At 36.8% G+C, this 15,209-nt stretch overlaps 1 protein-coding gene across 23 annotated transcripts in view; it reads left to right on the plus strand.

Annotated features, from left to right (window-relative positions):
- The window catches only part of TCF7L2 (transcription factor 7 like 2), a 220,946-nt gene that overhangs the window by 68,442 nt on the left and 137,295 nt on the right, over nt 1-15,209 (plus strand). For all 23 annotated transcript variants that reach the window (XM_063307178.1, XM_063307181.1, XM_063307185.1 and 20 more), the window contains exon 4: nt 10,731-10,832. In XM_063307178.1, coding sequence (XP_063163248.1) covers nt 10,731-10,832 — 102 coding nt within the window. The remainder of the gene's footprint in view (nt 1-10,730; nt 10,833-15,209) is intronic.

Genomic DNA, 15,209 nt, shown 5'->3' on the forward strand with positions numbered 1-15,209 from the left:
CTCAGTACTGAGTGATTGAATTAGGCATTTGTAGTGTCCTCTCAAATCACAACTGTGTGGAAAGTGTTCCGTCTTCGTGTGAGGGATTGCAGCTTTCATGTTTTACTTTTTGTAATGGACAGTTGCGACAGTCAAGCTTATAGATCGAAAGGAAAATGGGTGCAAGCGATTTTGCTGGCCTTCAAGGCTAATGTGGTAGAAGATGGAGGAAACAACTGATCCTGGATCTGGGGAATGAATGTTAATTTCTTTGCTGTCTAGCAGGCTTTTAGAAAGAGCCACAATCCTGAGTTAAGAGAAATTTGTTATAACAAGATGATATTTGAGGTGCTGGAGGTTTCTGGCTGAAGCAGCAAGATGATGATGATGATGATAGAGGAGGAGGATAGTTGGTCACCTCCAAGGGTCAGTCTGATGTAAGTCCCTCCCTGAAAGTTTTGTTTCATAACCAAATCATTCTACATCAAGTTAGGACATTTGTATAGAATCACTCTTTTTCCTCCTCTCTCTCTCTCCTTCCCCTGTTTAAAAGAAAGAAAACATTCCAACAAAGAATGCACATAAATGCAGTAAAAAGGTTGTAAGTAAGTTTGCAGCAAAAAGGGTTTGGTTGGAACTTTAAATGTGTTCCCAACTTCTACTCTGAGGCAAGATGGTTTCTGTTTTTTACACAAGCAAAGCAATTTCCAAGACTGATCCTCTCCTTTTTAATTGAAATTACGTCTTTTTCTATGTTAAAACATGCCACCTTCCTTCATGTTCCTGTCACTAGGGAAAATGTATTCCTGGACTTTTTATTTTTATTTACTATGGAAGATTGAGAGAAATCTTAGGAGCCAAGAAGTATAAAGCAACCCCCTATCACTGAGAAGGTCCAAACAGGGAGAAAGCCACAAAGAATGTGAAAGGAAAAATTCTGGATTTTCTTGTGAGCACCTTTTACAAATTCATTCAACACTGTTGTTTCATCAAAATTGATAAATAATGTATTTCAGGGTTTTTATCATATTTATTTTGTTGTGTATTATGGTGTTTTACAGTTTTATATGTTTTATTGTAAACCGCCCAGAGTCCCTTTTGGAAGATGGACGGTGATAAACTTGATTGATCAATCGATCAATCAATCAATCAATTTCTACAGCATGAGTTAAATACTGATTTATCTTAGTTTAAACATAATCCCCAATCACTATCTGTAGATGTATACCAGCAAAACTTACTGATAGTACCTTGATTCTTTCATCTAGTCATTAATATTTATATTTATAATATAATTATATCAATTTAGTAATTGCAAAAGAGATAGTTCAAACATTTGAAATTAAAAATTATTCATGCTGCAGCTGTAACTGAAAGGTATTCATCAACTCTATACCTCATAGGTTTCGGAACTAAGCAAATTGTTGTGATAATGTTGCCATAGGACTTTAATGGGATTCAGTATTACTGTGGTGGAAAGTTTTTTTTTTTTTTTTGTAGATGTTGATCAAGCCATTTTTTTTACTACATCTGGACTCCAAAACTAGATGTGCAAATGGGTGCAGGAAAAAAAATGAGTTTGAGTTCATGCATCAGGAGAATCACAAACATTTTTTCTTCCCACCAATTCTCTGCAGCTGCTATATCATTAATGTTGCTTTTACTCATGAGAATTTAAGATATATGCTTGCCAAAATTTTAGGGGTAGTTAGTTAGCTTTCATCAGTACATATGAAGAATGAGCATGGGATTGAACCTGCTATCTCCTTCCTGTCACCTGTGGGCTTAGCAGGGTCTGCAAGCCACTTCTCATCAAGTCAGCAACCTGCCCATTTTGTATTCCTGATCTTAGTGAGTTTGTATGCCTATTTCATTGGTCTGCTAAATGCCTCTATGTTGTGAGTGAAATCAATACTTTTACAGTTGTGGTAGGAAGGGAGGGACAAGAAATGAAGAACCCTAATATCTTGTATTTTTTCCTTAATGATCTCAAGTAAGAATAGATGTGTTAATTGAGAAAGATTACATATCTTTGCATGTTTATCAATAAGGCTATATATAATTTTGCAACCTCAATAGTTTTCTAGAGCATCAGAATGCATGAGGCTTCCATTTGAGTAGAGAATGGCACTGCATATGGAATTCTAATTCCTACTCTCCCTGACTTCCAAATATTCACCTGTCAGACACGAAAGGAACTATATTTATGAACTCTACACAATTTGAGATAGTGATAAAATGATGCCTAGGTTTCATGGTTGAACATGTTTCTTTAAATTATATATTTTTGAATATTGTATGCCTCTCAGAGTGTTTTTGAAGTTAGGTAGCCTCAAAATCTAATTAATTAATTAATTAATTAATTAATAACTTTCAAATTCAAACAGAGTTCTTTTCCAGTCTCTCAGCTGAATTGATGGCAGTTTTGGAGAAAGGGTGGGTGCTTGTCTGTACTTTTCATTCTCTACTCAGTCTTTCACAAGTTCAGGCAAATACCTGAAGATGCTTGCAGAAATCCACTGGATAAGTTTAAATTCAGGGTATTTTTCCTCTGTTCATTCATGCTTCCTTCATAATATTTAACCAAATCAGACAACAAAATTATTGAATAGATAATTATTCAATAATGGAATGAAGCTATAAAACTGACCAGAATTATATCAGTGCTCATCAGAAGATGTTTTTGTATTGCATTGCGTTGTGTTGTTATGTTATTATATTATATTATATTATATTATATTATATTATATTATATTATATTATATTATATATTATATATTATATTTTATATTATATTTTATATTTTATATTTTATATTATATTATATTATATTATATTATATTATATTATATTATATTATATTATATTTTATATTATATTATATTATATTATATTATATTATAATATTATATTATATTATATTATATTATATATTAAGCTATGTCCTGTTGGGTTGGATCCAGAATTCTTTTTATATCTTTTCTGTTCATGGTATCACAGTAGCCTTTTGGATCACTGAAAGGTAGCCAGAATAGAACAGTGTAATTTCCTTTCTCACCAAACTGGGATCACTTACTCATTAAGACAATAGTACATAGTACTATTCTTGAGGCATTATTGGAAGCTGTATCTACTAAGAGGCAGTTTATGAGAAGCAGCTTAGCTAATATTCTCACAATCCTAGAGTGTCCAACTGCAATTCCCGTAATATAATACATATCCTGACAGGGACAGAATGCGAAGAACTTATTGATATGATACAAATTCTGTACAGAATTCAGCAAAAAGGGATAATGTGGATTCCTGTTGTGTAGCATGTGGGGAGCGCATCAGTTGTTAAAACGCGTATACCATAAGCACAGAAAATAGATGGATCCGGGAGAAAATCCCGTAAGTTAGGTATTGCAGTCCAAATGTCCTCTTACCTGTAAGTTATCTGCTATGTAAAGATGGCAGGAAGGTTTTGGATAAGGGTAAGTATTTACCATTTGGTATGGAAGGAATTTCTGACATATAATTGGTGGTACTAAACAAAATGTGGTGGAATGCTAGTAAAATGCATTGGGAATAACTGATTCTGCTAAAGGAGCGGACCATGTTATTTGTGTCTCCTCTCATCCAAGGAATAATTTGATGATTGGGGTGTTACAGACTTCATTGTCTAATATATCTGCATTTTAGTTTCATTTTAGTAAGGAACATTTTTCATCTTACCAAAATTTGGACATAATGTTGTGTATTGGGGCTAACTTCTCATTGATATCCTAGATTCCATCAATTGAAATGAATCTTCTGAGCATAATAGCATCCAAATCTTCATAGTATGGTCAGTTGGTGGGAATTCTGGAGGTTATAATCCAATACATTTAGAGTACATTTGGCTGGAAAAGGCTGATCTAATTAATAACTTTGAAAGTGTGGTTAATTAGAATAAACACCTGCAAATGCTTTCACTTGTATAAATATTTTAGATTTTCATTTCCTTCCTTCTATAATTATAAAGTAGAAAATATTGCCAGGATTTGAACTTTTTGGCCTTTAACACATTTCCCTATATGCCCATTTGTTTACAAGAATCATGATGCTCTTCCCCACAAATTTCCCACTTCTAAAAAAAAACAACCAAAACAAAATCTATCTGTTATTTCTCTCCTGTGATGACAAGTTAAAGCCTTTTAAAGTAGCTTTTGGTTGTTCTCAAGGACACCATCCAGAGCCCTGGAACTGGCCCCTGAAATATATGACTGCAATTTATTGCTAGACAATTATTATTCAAACATAGATTAATAAAAATAGCCAGTGTGATGTAAAGGTGAAATAAAGAGCTAGATCAAATCCCAGCCATGGAACCTCACTGGGTGTGACTTTGGCCAATCATTCTTATTTTCTTAGTCTACCCCATAGCATTCTTGTGGGGGGAAAAAATGGAAGAAAAATGGGGTGCCTTCACCCCTGGAAGAAATCTTACAAAGAAATAATATATAATATTACAAACTGTGTCTGAGTTTTTCTTCCCATCCTAACACTCATTTTTGATTCTTGGATTGTCAGGGTTAAAAACCCAGATTTTTAACAGAGTTTGAATTTCCCATTACTCCTAGGACACTTCATGACAATTGGGACACTGACATAAAATATGATTTGTGTTAATTCTGCATCCACATTTTCTTTACAGCAACTTGCAAGTTAAAGGGACATCCAGCTCTCATTTGCATTTGGGCGTAAAATGATAGAATTTCCTGCTGTTTCTTTTGGAGAAAGGAAGGAATTTCTCACTCTAGAGCAATATTTCTCAACTTTAAGATGTGTGAATGGCTGGGGAATTCTGGGAGTTGAAGTACACACATCTTAGTTGCTAAGATTGCTGCTCTACAGTTACAGGACACTCTATCGCTTTTTCTCTCTGTTCTGTTGAAAATAATAGATGCATATTGCTGCAGTTATAAACCTGAAAAGGCAATGAAACATGTCCCACCTTCCATAAGCAGTGTACTGTGATGCAACTTTTCTGCTGCAAATAAGAATTCTCCCTTCTTGTGTTTCCAGACTGATGTCTAAAATAATGTGCCTTGATGGTGGGGTTTTTACTTGGCAGTTCATTCCACTATGCAAGTCATTGCAAGATTGGGTTGCTGTTTCCTAATTCCAATAGCACATCTTTCTCTTTCTCCCTTTTTCTCCCATCTGGATTGAGTTAGCTCACTCAACAGCAGGACTGAGTCTCATTTCCTCCACCAGTAATGTTATATAGGCAGTGATCTTGGCCTGCCCTAACATAATTGAAAATTATGTGTACTGTAGACTTGCAGTGCTGAAATGTAGACTCATAAAAACCTAGGGCTCAAGTAGCCTGTGGAGATTGGATTTGGCACACAATGAAGCTTTTATGTAAAATAAGAATTATAAGCCACCACATTAATATTGTATTATGGCTCAGGCTTGAAGCTATTGAACAGAGCAAGTGTTTTATTTTTTGTCAATAGAGCTGGTCTTTCTCTTTTTAAACTGGATGAGGGAAAACTGAAGAGGGGACAGAACAACTGGGGGGATTCAGGAACATTTCCTCACAAAATTCACTCCTTTCAGCAAATTCCCAAAATTCTGGACATTTTTTGGATATATTGCAGAGAAACATCTCTCTTGCATCTCTCTCTTAATGCATGTAGAGCTCCCCTTTCTGTTAACTGGGTTAAAAATATTGGTAAAAAACAAATTATATATCTTTTGAAGACTTTCTGAAAGGCATAGGTAGGTCAAAATAGCTCTTTTCTTTCTAGTAACAGTGACATTATTACCCAACTAAGCTGGTTTTGGCTTTGTGATGATTCTGCTGAGGTCAAAACTAGCTCAGGGATAGAACAGTGCCTTTGCTCTGGATTAAGTATGTTTGTTTGCTGCCACTGATGTCACCATATACCTAAATCTGTTCAGGCAGAGAGCTTAATGTAAGATTTAAGGGAAATCGACTTAACTACAACATGTACCCCAAGTACCTCGGAGTTACATTAGATAGGACACTTTCCTATAAAGAACATCTGGTGAAGACTGCCGCCAAACTGAGAAGCAGAAATAACATCTTACATAAATTATGCGGCATTAGTTGGGGTTCAGCAGCGGACACACTGTGGGGGTCTGCACTCAGCTTGGTGTACTGAGCAGCAGAGTATTTTCCCCCCGTGTGGCTTAACAGTCTGCACACAAGTAGGATTGATTCACAGCTGCATGAGTCAATGCGCATCGTCAGTGGGACAATACGATCTACTCCCACATACTGGCTGCCTGTTCTGAGTCATACACTACCCCTGGATGTAAGATGGAAAAATGCCCTCCTTCAAGAATACCGGAAGATCATTGATAACTCTCAGCTGCCAATATTGAGTGACGTAACCTGCCTGGAATGTAATAGGCTGAGATCTAGACATCCAGCCATTTCAACTGCTAAATCATTTGTAGAAGATGACTTCAACATCCACAATATGTGGAAACAGCATTGGCTAGAAAATTGTCCTCTACAATGTTGAAACTTACCCCGCATCTCAGAGAAACCATTTGGATTTGATAGCCCTGTGCGATATGGACAACACTGAACAGAATCCGCACGGGCCATGGTAGATGTGCTGATGTCCTTTATAAGTGGGGCAAAATGACATAACCAAACTGTGACTGTGGGGCTGAAAAACAAACTATCTAACATATAGTGACGAAGTGCCAAAATAGAGCCTATAAGGCAGATTTCGCTGATTTCCTAGCTGTGACAAATGAAGCAAAAAATTATATTTGTAATCTAGACATATGTCTATAATTTTATACTCTATATTTTATATCTTGTATTTTATCTCCTGTGTTTTTATTCTATTGAACTTTGATGTGAATGTGCTGTACAATAAATAAATAAATATATCTGTTCAATTGGGTAATTGTATCTTTTTTTTTTTTTTTTTGGCAACTGAATTGTGTCTGATCCTCAGCGACTGCCTACTTCTGGAGAACAGGTTGAAAAAGGATGAAATAGGATATCTAGTTGGGAGTGCTGTAGCAACATAAAGGAGTAAAGCTCACCAAATTGTATTTTTGCTCTGATAAGAGAAAATGATTAAATATATAGGGGGCAATTATGTCAATGGAATTTACTTAATTCACTCCAAGGCCATGAGTAGGCTTCAGCCTGAAAAAGTTATACTCTGAGTGGGAACAAAACATTACACGTGCAAATTTATTTTATTTATTTTGATTTATTAAATTTATATCACCGCCCATCTCCCCTGATAGGGGACTCTGGGCGGTTTACAATAAAATAACACTAAAAACATAACCACCTAAAATTAGCATTAAAATATACATAAAAACAAATGTAGGATATTGTATATTGCGGGAGATTTTAACCTAGATTTTTCCCAATTTGCTGATGCAATTTATTCACATTTTGAGTGTGTACATAAAGTAAGTGTGATGTGTTGAAGTTCACCCAGTAAAGTTCAGCAAAAGCTTTCCCCTTACTTGCGCTGCAAACATGTCCTGTTCAGGCTATGCACCAGACAAGCTCTCAGTGAATATTCTTTATTAAAGAACTGTTTACAATGATTCAATCTCAATATGCAAAATCTGGCTGAACAAGCTCAACTGTGCCACAGCAGGCAGGGAGCGAGCTTCCACTGGGGTTAGACTGGATGCAGCAGAACCAAGACTGGAGGCAACAGTTCTCGAACTGGAACAGCACTGGAACTGAACCACTGACTCACTAGAAATAAAAGCAGGACTACAAGCAGCATACAGGGATGATTTAAGCAGGACTCGAACTCAAAGCAAGGCTCGGCTCGGCTGGGGGTGCTGGATTAGACTGGGTATTCAGAACTGAAGACTTGAAGACAAGGCTTAGAACTGGAGCAAGGCTGGACTGGGCTGGAAGCCCCAGACTAGGCTGGATTCTCTGGACTGGAGGCTTGGAGCAAGGCTTGGAACTTGGGACTGGGCTTGACTCGGCTGGAAGCCTCGGACTAGGCTGGATACCCTGGACTGGAGGCTTGGAGCAAGGCTTGGAACGTGGAACTAGGACTGGACTAGGCTGGTTGGACCGCAGCGGCCATGAACCCAGATCCTGAACAAGATAGGTGTGAAACTTCAAAACACGCTGGAGTCTGCGAAGCATGATACACAGAACTGCGGACAAGTGGCGGCGCGAAAATCTCTCGACTGTGCTGTTGAGGAGAACGCAGGATTTTGAGGCTTGATGCAAAACGCAGGCTACTGGGCTCAGCTGATGCTGATTCCTTGATTGCAGTAGACGCAAAATCTGATTCTTCAGAATGGAACTCGGGCTCTGGTTCTTCTACAACAGCAGATGCAGATTCCGATGCCAGTAAGGATTCTTCTTCCAAAGCTGCAGGCTCAGAGGATCCGTTGTCTCCGGCAGCTCGCTCTCTGTGCAGCTGCCTTTTACCCTGATCTTTGGAGCGCTTGGAATCTCCTGTAGCCAATCGGGCTGCCTTCTCCTTTTGTGTGCTTTTCAGACCATCTCTGGTGTGCACTGATTGGTGTATTTAAATCCTCCTCTGGATCTCGCCCAATCTGCGTTGTGGATTCTTCCCGCTCTGCTGAGTCATGCTGGGGTTTTGTTTCTCCGATTCCAGCCCAGCAAGTTTCCGATTCCTCCTCTGACTCAGAACTAATTTCACTTTCCGAGTCAGAGGCAAGCCTGGTTCTGACAAAACTCTCAATAAATTCAGCACATTCTTTCTCAGCAGGGAATTTTCTTTGTAATTCTGAATCCTCTCTATTGACTTTAGTAACAAGAATAAGCCTTGGCTGCTATTGTTGGAGGGAGTGAGCTGTACCCTGTTCCTGCTTGTGCATCATGAATAGGATTGTTTACTGAGTGTCAGTTTCAGGCAAAACCAGAGGCTTGGCTGGAAGGTTGCTTTTATATCATGGGACTGCTTATTCTCCAACCGACTCTTTTATAGCTTGTGCTGATGGGCAAGGAGGAAATTGTTCTATTAGTCTAAATAGCGCTCAGCTTGTTGACATTAAGAGACAGCATGATGCAGAGATCTCTGATTCTCTCTGCTATCACTTTTATAAGTAAGGTTGACTTCCTATTGATAGAAATATTTTAATAATCTATTCATAGCATTTCTATTATCATCTTGTTACATTGCGATCCTATTCTACTTCCAAGTAGTTTTGCGCATTTTGTGCTGACTTGAGAGGAAGCCTGTGAAATGAATCAGACAAAGTCAGAGAAAATTTTTCGAGAATATTTCAGGAGGATGCAAGCTTAGAAGGGGTTGCAGCAGAAAGATAAGACAAAGCAAAGTCTGTAGTAATGGCAAAGATGATTCAGAAACTGCATTAGATTATTTGCAGTATGTTTACGTGCAACACCCAACAAATAAGCATTGGTGAGCATGTATGCATGAGTGGCAGATTTCTAGAAGCAATCCCACAGTCCCTGTTTTAAGGAAACCCAAGAAAAGGAGGTAGTGCTTTGGGAGGAAAGGGGGCAGAGAAAGCTGAGAAGTACACTATTGCCCCCTCCACTCCAATCTCTGAGTTCTGGAATTGGAGCACATAGTGGTCCCTATGAAATGAAAATTCACTTTATATCAAGGGCGTTACTGGGATTAGAAAAGAGGTGGTAGTTACTCATACTTTTTCCTTACTGACCTCTTGTAATCCTGGTTGCATTCATTTGGATACATTATAGTTTGTCAAGGCTCTTCCTAAAATCAAGTGCCCAGAAACAGATGAAATAGTCTAGGTGCAATCTGACTATATCAAAATAGAGAGGAATTAAAACTTCTCTTGATCTTGACATTATATTTCTGAGACTGTATTTGGGTTTTTTTTGTTATTGTTGTCTTTTGCAGCTGCATCATGCTGCTTGTGTTCAGCTGGCATTTATTTATTTATTTTACCAAATTTCAAGCTTACCCAACTTCAGAACCGCTCTGGGTGCCTTACAATCAAAACGCCCAATATATAAAACCATAACTGACCGGAAGAGCAAAATATCAACCATATACCTATAGAACAAACTTTATATACTCTACCAAGGATTTCAGAACTCTTTCCCTGTCTGCTGCCTAGTACTGCTGTAATGATCCCTAAACAATTAGCAAATGTTTCCATTTTCAAATGTAAAACATAGCCATACCATTTTGAAAAATGTTGCCTTTTAAATATAAAATATCCATGGATGTTATCATAGGTGCAAATTCCAAGAGGAATTTTTAAAGTTCGAACTTTACAAAAATTCGAAGCAAATAATTATCAATGTGGGATTACCATTCCTTTTTGTAAGATAGTTTAAGTGAGTTTCTCCATTTTGACATACAGGACTATTTCTGTTCTTACAGTTATGATAATGATAATTTTCCATGCATTTTGTTCCTTTTCATTTTCTTTCTGGGCAATGTTTTCCCCCAAATTTAGTCCAGGTATTTAGAAGATTATAATACCAGGTTTGCCTTTTTTCCTTCTTTTAATAAGTTTGAATAAGTAAACCCTGTAAAACTGCCTAGAATCTGGGTGGTTTTAGATGGTCAGACAAATTTCATAAACGGTATGAAAATATTTGCTTACACCATGCACGGTTAAACATTATCTTCAAAAAAAAAGTGTGTGTGGTTTTTTTGTTATTTTTAATTCATTTTGCTCCATACATTTTCGTTCTCTTTCATCGTGTTGCACAAGGTTTATTTGCTTTTTTCCCCTTTTTTGAACTCTTTTTCCCCGTTTTTTTCTCTGTCTAGTATCTCCAGATGAAATGGCCGCTGCTGGATGTCCAGGCAGGAAGCCTACAGAGTAGGCAAGCCCTTAAAGATGCCAGGTCTCCATCTCCTGCTCACATTGTGGTAAGTCAATTAAAAATGGTTTCTCTTAGTCCTTTTGGGAGGCATGGAGGAAGCAGCTGGTTTTGCTTATCACTTCTCTTCTCAAATGCACAGATGATGAAATTGAGGGAATGTTACACTGTGAAATAGCCACCCTGTTAAAAAAATTGCCTCGCCCCTTGCAGAAAGTGTAGACTTATTAAACTTAATTATGTAAGTAATCATTTTGATGATGCTGTAAAAAATTGTTGAAGGATAGGAAACAGCTCATAAGGAAGTGGAGTATTACGCATTGTAAAAATGCTAACATAGAATGTGAGAAATTGGGATGCAAAAATAGTGTCATTTTTTAAGTGTCTTTTTTTGTGGTATAGGAAACTGATAATGTACATACATTAGTTTAAGTCTATAGATCATTAAGGATTATTTATTTATTTGTTTATTCAATTTCTATAGCCGCCCAACTCAGCAAGTGACTCTGGGCAGCTTACAACGATAAAAACCATAAAACAATTAAACAATTACAATTAAAACGGTTACAATACAAAATAAATATACATGGCTGCCAAGTAAACAATGTAAGATGTTAATACAACCAAGAAACGGAACCATTACCACACTCGGGGCCCCAGGCCTGGGCACATAACCAGGTCTTCATGGCCTTACGGAAGGCCAGCAGGGTCGGGACATCCTGATCTCTGAGGGGAGAATATTCCAGAGGGCAGGCGCTATGGCTGAAAAGGCACACCTTCTAGTCCCCACCAACCAACATTCTTTGGCTGATGGGATCCGTAGTATGCCCAATCTACCATATCTTTTTTATTTAAGACTTTTTGTTTTGTTTTGCTTTGTTAGGAACTACTGTTTAGTCATCTTAGAGCAGTTGACAGATTTCAGATTTGAAACAGTCCATATCCTCAGTTTTATTACTAAAATACATGGCATGCAAGGAAAAGGGATGGCAAGGGAAGAAGAAGAAAAGTTCATGTTCCAGTTCTTGCCAGCTTGGGATGCAAACAGTTCAAATTCATAACAAAATGACTGCCAATTTGTAACAGTTGGCAGGACTCCCAAGCAACTGATATCTATGTAGAAGTGATAAAATGGACCTGTATCTCTGTTTGTTTTATTTGAAAAACATTTTGTGTGTGAAAGTGTGTGCATTATGTATGTATTTGCAAGTAGAAAGGCATTTAAACATTTTAGGGCAAGTTTTTAACCATATTTTAATTGTGGATGCTTGATCCAAATGTATTCAAGATAATTTCTCAAATTGCAGTAGGTTAATATGAAACTCTTTTGCTTAAAGCCTAAAGTAATTATGAAAAAGTGTCTTTACAGTACAGTTGGATCTTATATCCATTTAAAAAAAGGTTATTTAATAATGAATATTTACAGGCATAAGCAACCATTTAAGGCATAAGGCTAGAGCTTCTAGAAAGATTTTTTTTTTTTTTAAAGAAGATCTTGACCATTAATAATGAAATGCTTGTTAAATCCCACTGATTCACTGACATTATTTGGCTGAAATGGTGAAAGTAATCAGTTCCTTGTTCAGATACCATCAGTTCTTCATTCAACTCCCACAGGAAACTGTAGTTTAAGAATCCAGGAAGCTTTTACTCCTACAGCCAGGTAGGTGAGAGGAGAAGAAAGGAGAATGGAAAAAAAGAAGGCAGGCTTGTATTTAAATACCAAAGAAGTGGTTTGTTGAAATAGCCAATTATATCTGACTTTTATAAATCTATTGCATGATAGTAAATTTACTTTCATATATTTCTCTTATTACCTTTCATGTATTTGAATTTTTATAAGTGCATATTAGGGCAAAGTTAATATTATGCCAACAGCTCAGAATTTAGTAATATGCTAGGGAGAATTGTTTTATATCAACAAATGATAAATTTAAGAACCAGATGTGGCTATTACAGAAAATTCTTCAATGCGAATATACAGTACTGTAGTGGAATGACACATGCATAGGTCTGGGTTCAGTACACTAACTCTCAAAATGGCTATCTAAGGCTCTCCCATCTTGTTGTTACATTGAAGCAACCATTAACATAAACTCAATAAATTCACTTCATACCTGTCAGGAGTGAGTAAGCTATGTAGTTTGCAGAGCCTTTGATTCTTAAAGAATCCTGCAGAGGAGTTGAAATCAGTAGGAAAACTGCCCACAGTGACACTGTGGAATACAGGTAGTCCTTACTTAACAACTGTTCATTTTACGATGGTTTGGAGATACAACAGAACTAAAAATGTTACTTACGACCCATCCTCAAAATTACAACTGTCACACCACCCCTTCAGTCATGTGATTGCAATTTGAGCACTTACCAACTAGCTCACATTTATGACCGTTTGCAGGGTCTGACGGTAATGTGATCATGATTTGCAATTTTCCCAGCCAACTTCCAACTCCAAAATCAATTGGAAACAATTGGTTTGCTTTACAACCATTGCAATTCACTTTACAAACACATGATTCACTTTACAACCACCACAAAAATGGTTGTAAAATCGGGTCCACTTACGTGCCTCACTTAACGACTGCATCACTTAGTAATCAAAATTCCTGTCCCAACTGTAGTTGTTAAGCGAGGACTACCTGTAGAAGAATGGATTAGAAAAGGCAAGTCCACTTCTTTGTGTGCCATTGTTGAAAGGCCAGCCTCTACAGAGGATCTTTTCTTCTGATTGGTAGGTGATGAATGGATATGGGAAGTGTTGTTTACATCTCTTTCTTTATCATGTGTCAAGATTCCCAAATTTGTCCTCATGGGCATACAAAAAATTACTCTTTACCAAAAACCATCTGATGGGACACCATATAAAGTACAGATCTCCAAAACCAGCAGGGGCTGGGTTGTCATACCGACTGGCTTAGTCTAGCACTTTGAATTAATGCATCTTCGATCCCAAAATAATACATTTGTCTATTCCCCAGTAAATGTGCCTGTTGACCTACCTTACTTTCTAAAGAACTTCACTTGGATTCAGGTGAATGAGAAGAAGGTAGACAGTTACAAGGTTGGTTAAGGATGTCACATTTCCATATATATATACCTTCCTGATAAATATGACATATGTTTTTTCATGAAAATCAGCATGTTTGGTAGTTTTAACAATGATGTGGTTGCCTGATTAGGAACCAGTAAACTGTTCTTTCCATAAAAGCCTGATCAGGATTTACTGTCAGTTTTAACTTACCTGAAGGAGTTTTTTCAGAGGGTGGACTTCTTTTAATGTATTTAGCCACCTGTCAGGAAAAATAGTATGCTCTAGAAAAGTTGAAAACGGTGTTTGTAGCATGATCTCCTGATTACTGTACTTATATTTTATTCTTAAATTGGTAATTGATGAAAAAAAAGGAATAAAAAAACTAGGTGAAAAAAAATCTTCATTTCCAAAGAAAATTATGCAAACTCTGAACCTCCTAAAGTACTGCTTTTATTTACAGCAGCTTAAGGCTCATTACAGCTAATTTTTGACAGTTGCTATTTAATTTTTATCTTTTGATAGATAAAATACAGTAGAAATAAAGTTTAAGCATTTTCATTTGGATATGAATATTTAGTTGTATATTTTAGATTTTCTTTTTAGTATTTTCTTAATTTTTACTTGTAATAAACTTAGAATATCAAGAACTTGCAATTTTGTTTATACTTATCTTTTAGTTTTTATAGCATACCCTACTGTGGCTTCTTTTTTTAAATATAGTAAGATGTAGCTATCAATATAATGTTTTAGCAAACCATGGTTGGTTAATGTACAAATCCTTGTTTCTGTTATTTCTATGGCTTGCTGGTACACTTGAACACAGAATTCTAGCTATTTCTTTCTTTGTATTTATGTTTCCCTTCTTCTAGATAAGAAATGGAGGAAACAAACAAAGAATTGTCCAAACAAGCCATGACTATTTTGCTTATCTGAAAATCTCTCTGGCTTGATGAAGAATAAGTGATTGCCATTGTATGAATTAAATCTGCATGTGGCTCTGTAATTAAAGCATATAATTGTGATGTGAAAGGTCCCCTGTGCAAGCACCAAGTCATGTCTGACCTTTGGGGGGATGCTGCTTTTGTGACGTTTTCTTGGCAGACTATAGAATGGGGTGGTTTGCCATTGCCTTCCCCAGTCGTCACCTTCCCCAGCAAGCTGGGTATTCATTTTACTGACCTTGGAAAGATGGAGGGCTGAGTCAACCTGAGCCAGCTACCCAAGAATCCAGCTTCCGCTGGGATCGACCTGGGATTGAAGCATATAATTAAATCATTTAAATATATATTTTCCCTCTGATGTTCAAATGAATTTGCACATTCTAATAAGTAATCTGTTACTTTCTCAGAATTCCTTTACTTTCTCTGAAACTGATTTTTATCTCTTATTTTCTTT

The sequence above is a fragment of the Candoia aspera genome, chromosome 6, assembly GCF_035149785.1.
Source record: "Candoia aspera isolate rCanAsp1 chromosome 6, rCanAsp1.hap2, whole genome shotgun sequence".
NCBI classification, from domain to species: Eukaryota; Metazoa; Chordata; class Lepidosauria; order Squamata; family Boidae; genus Candoia; species Candoia aspera.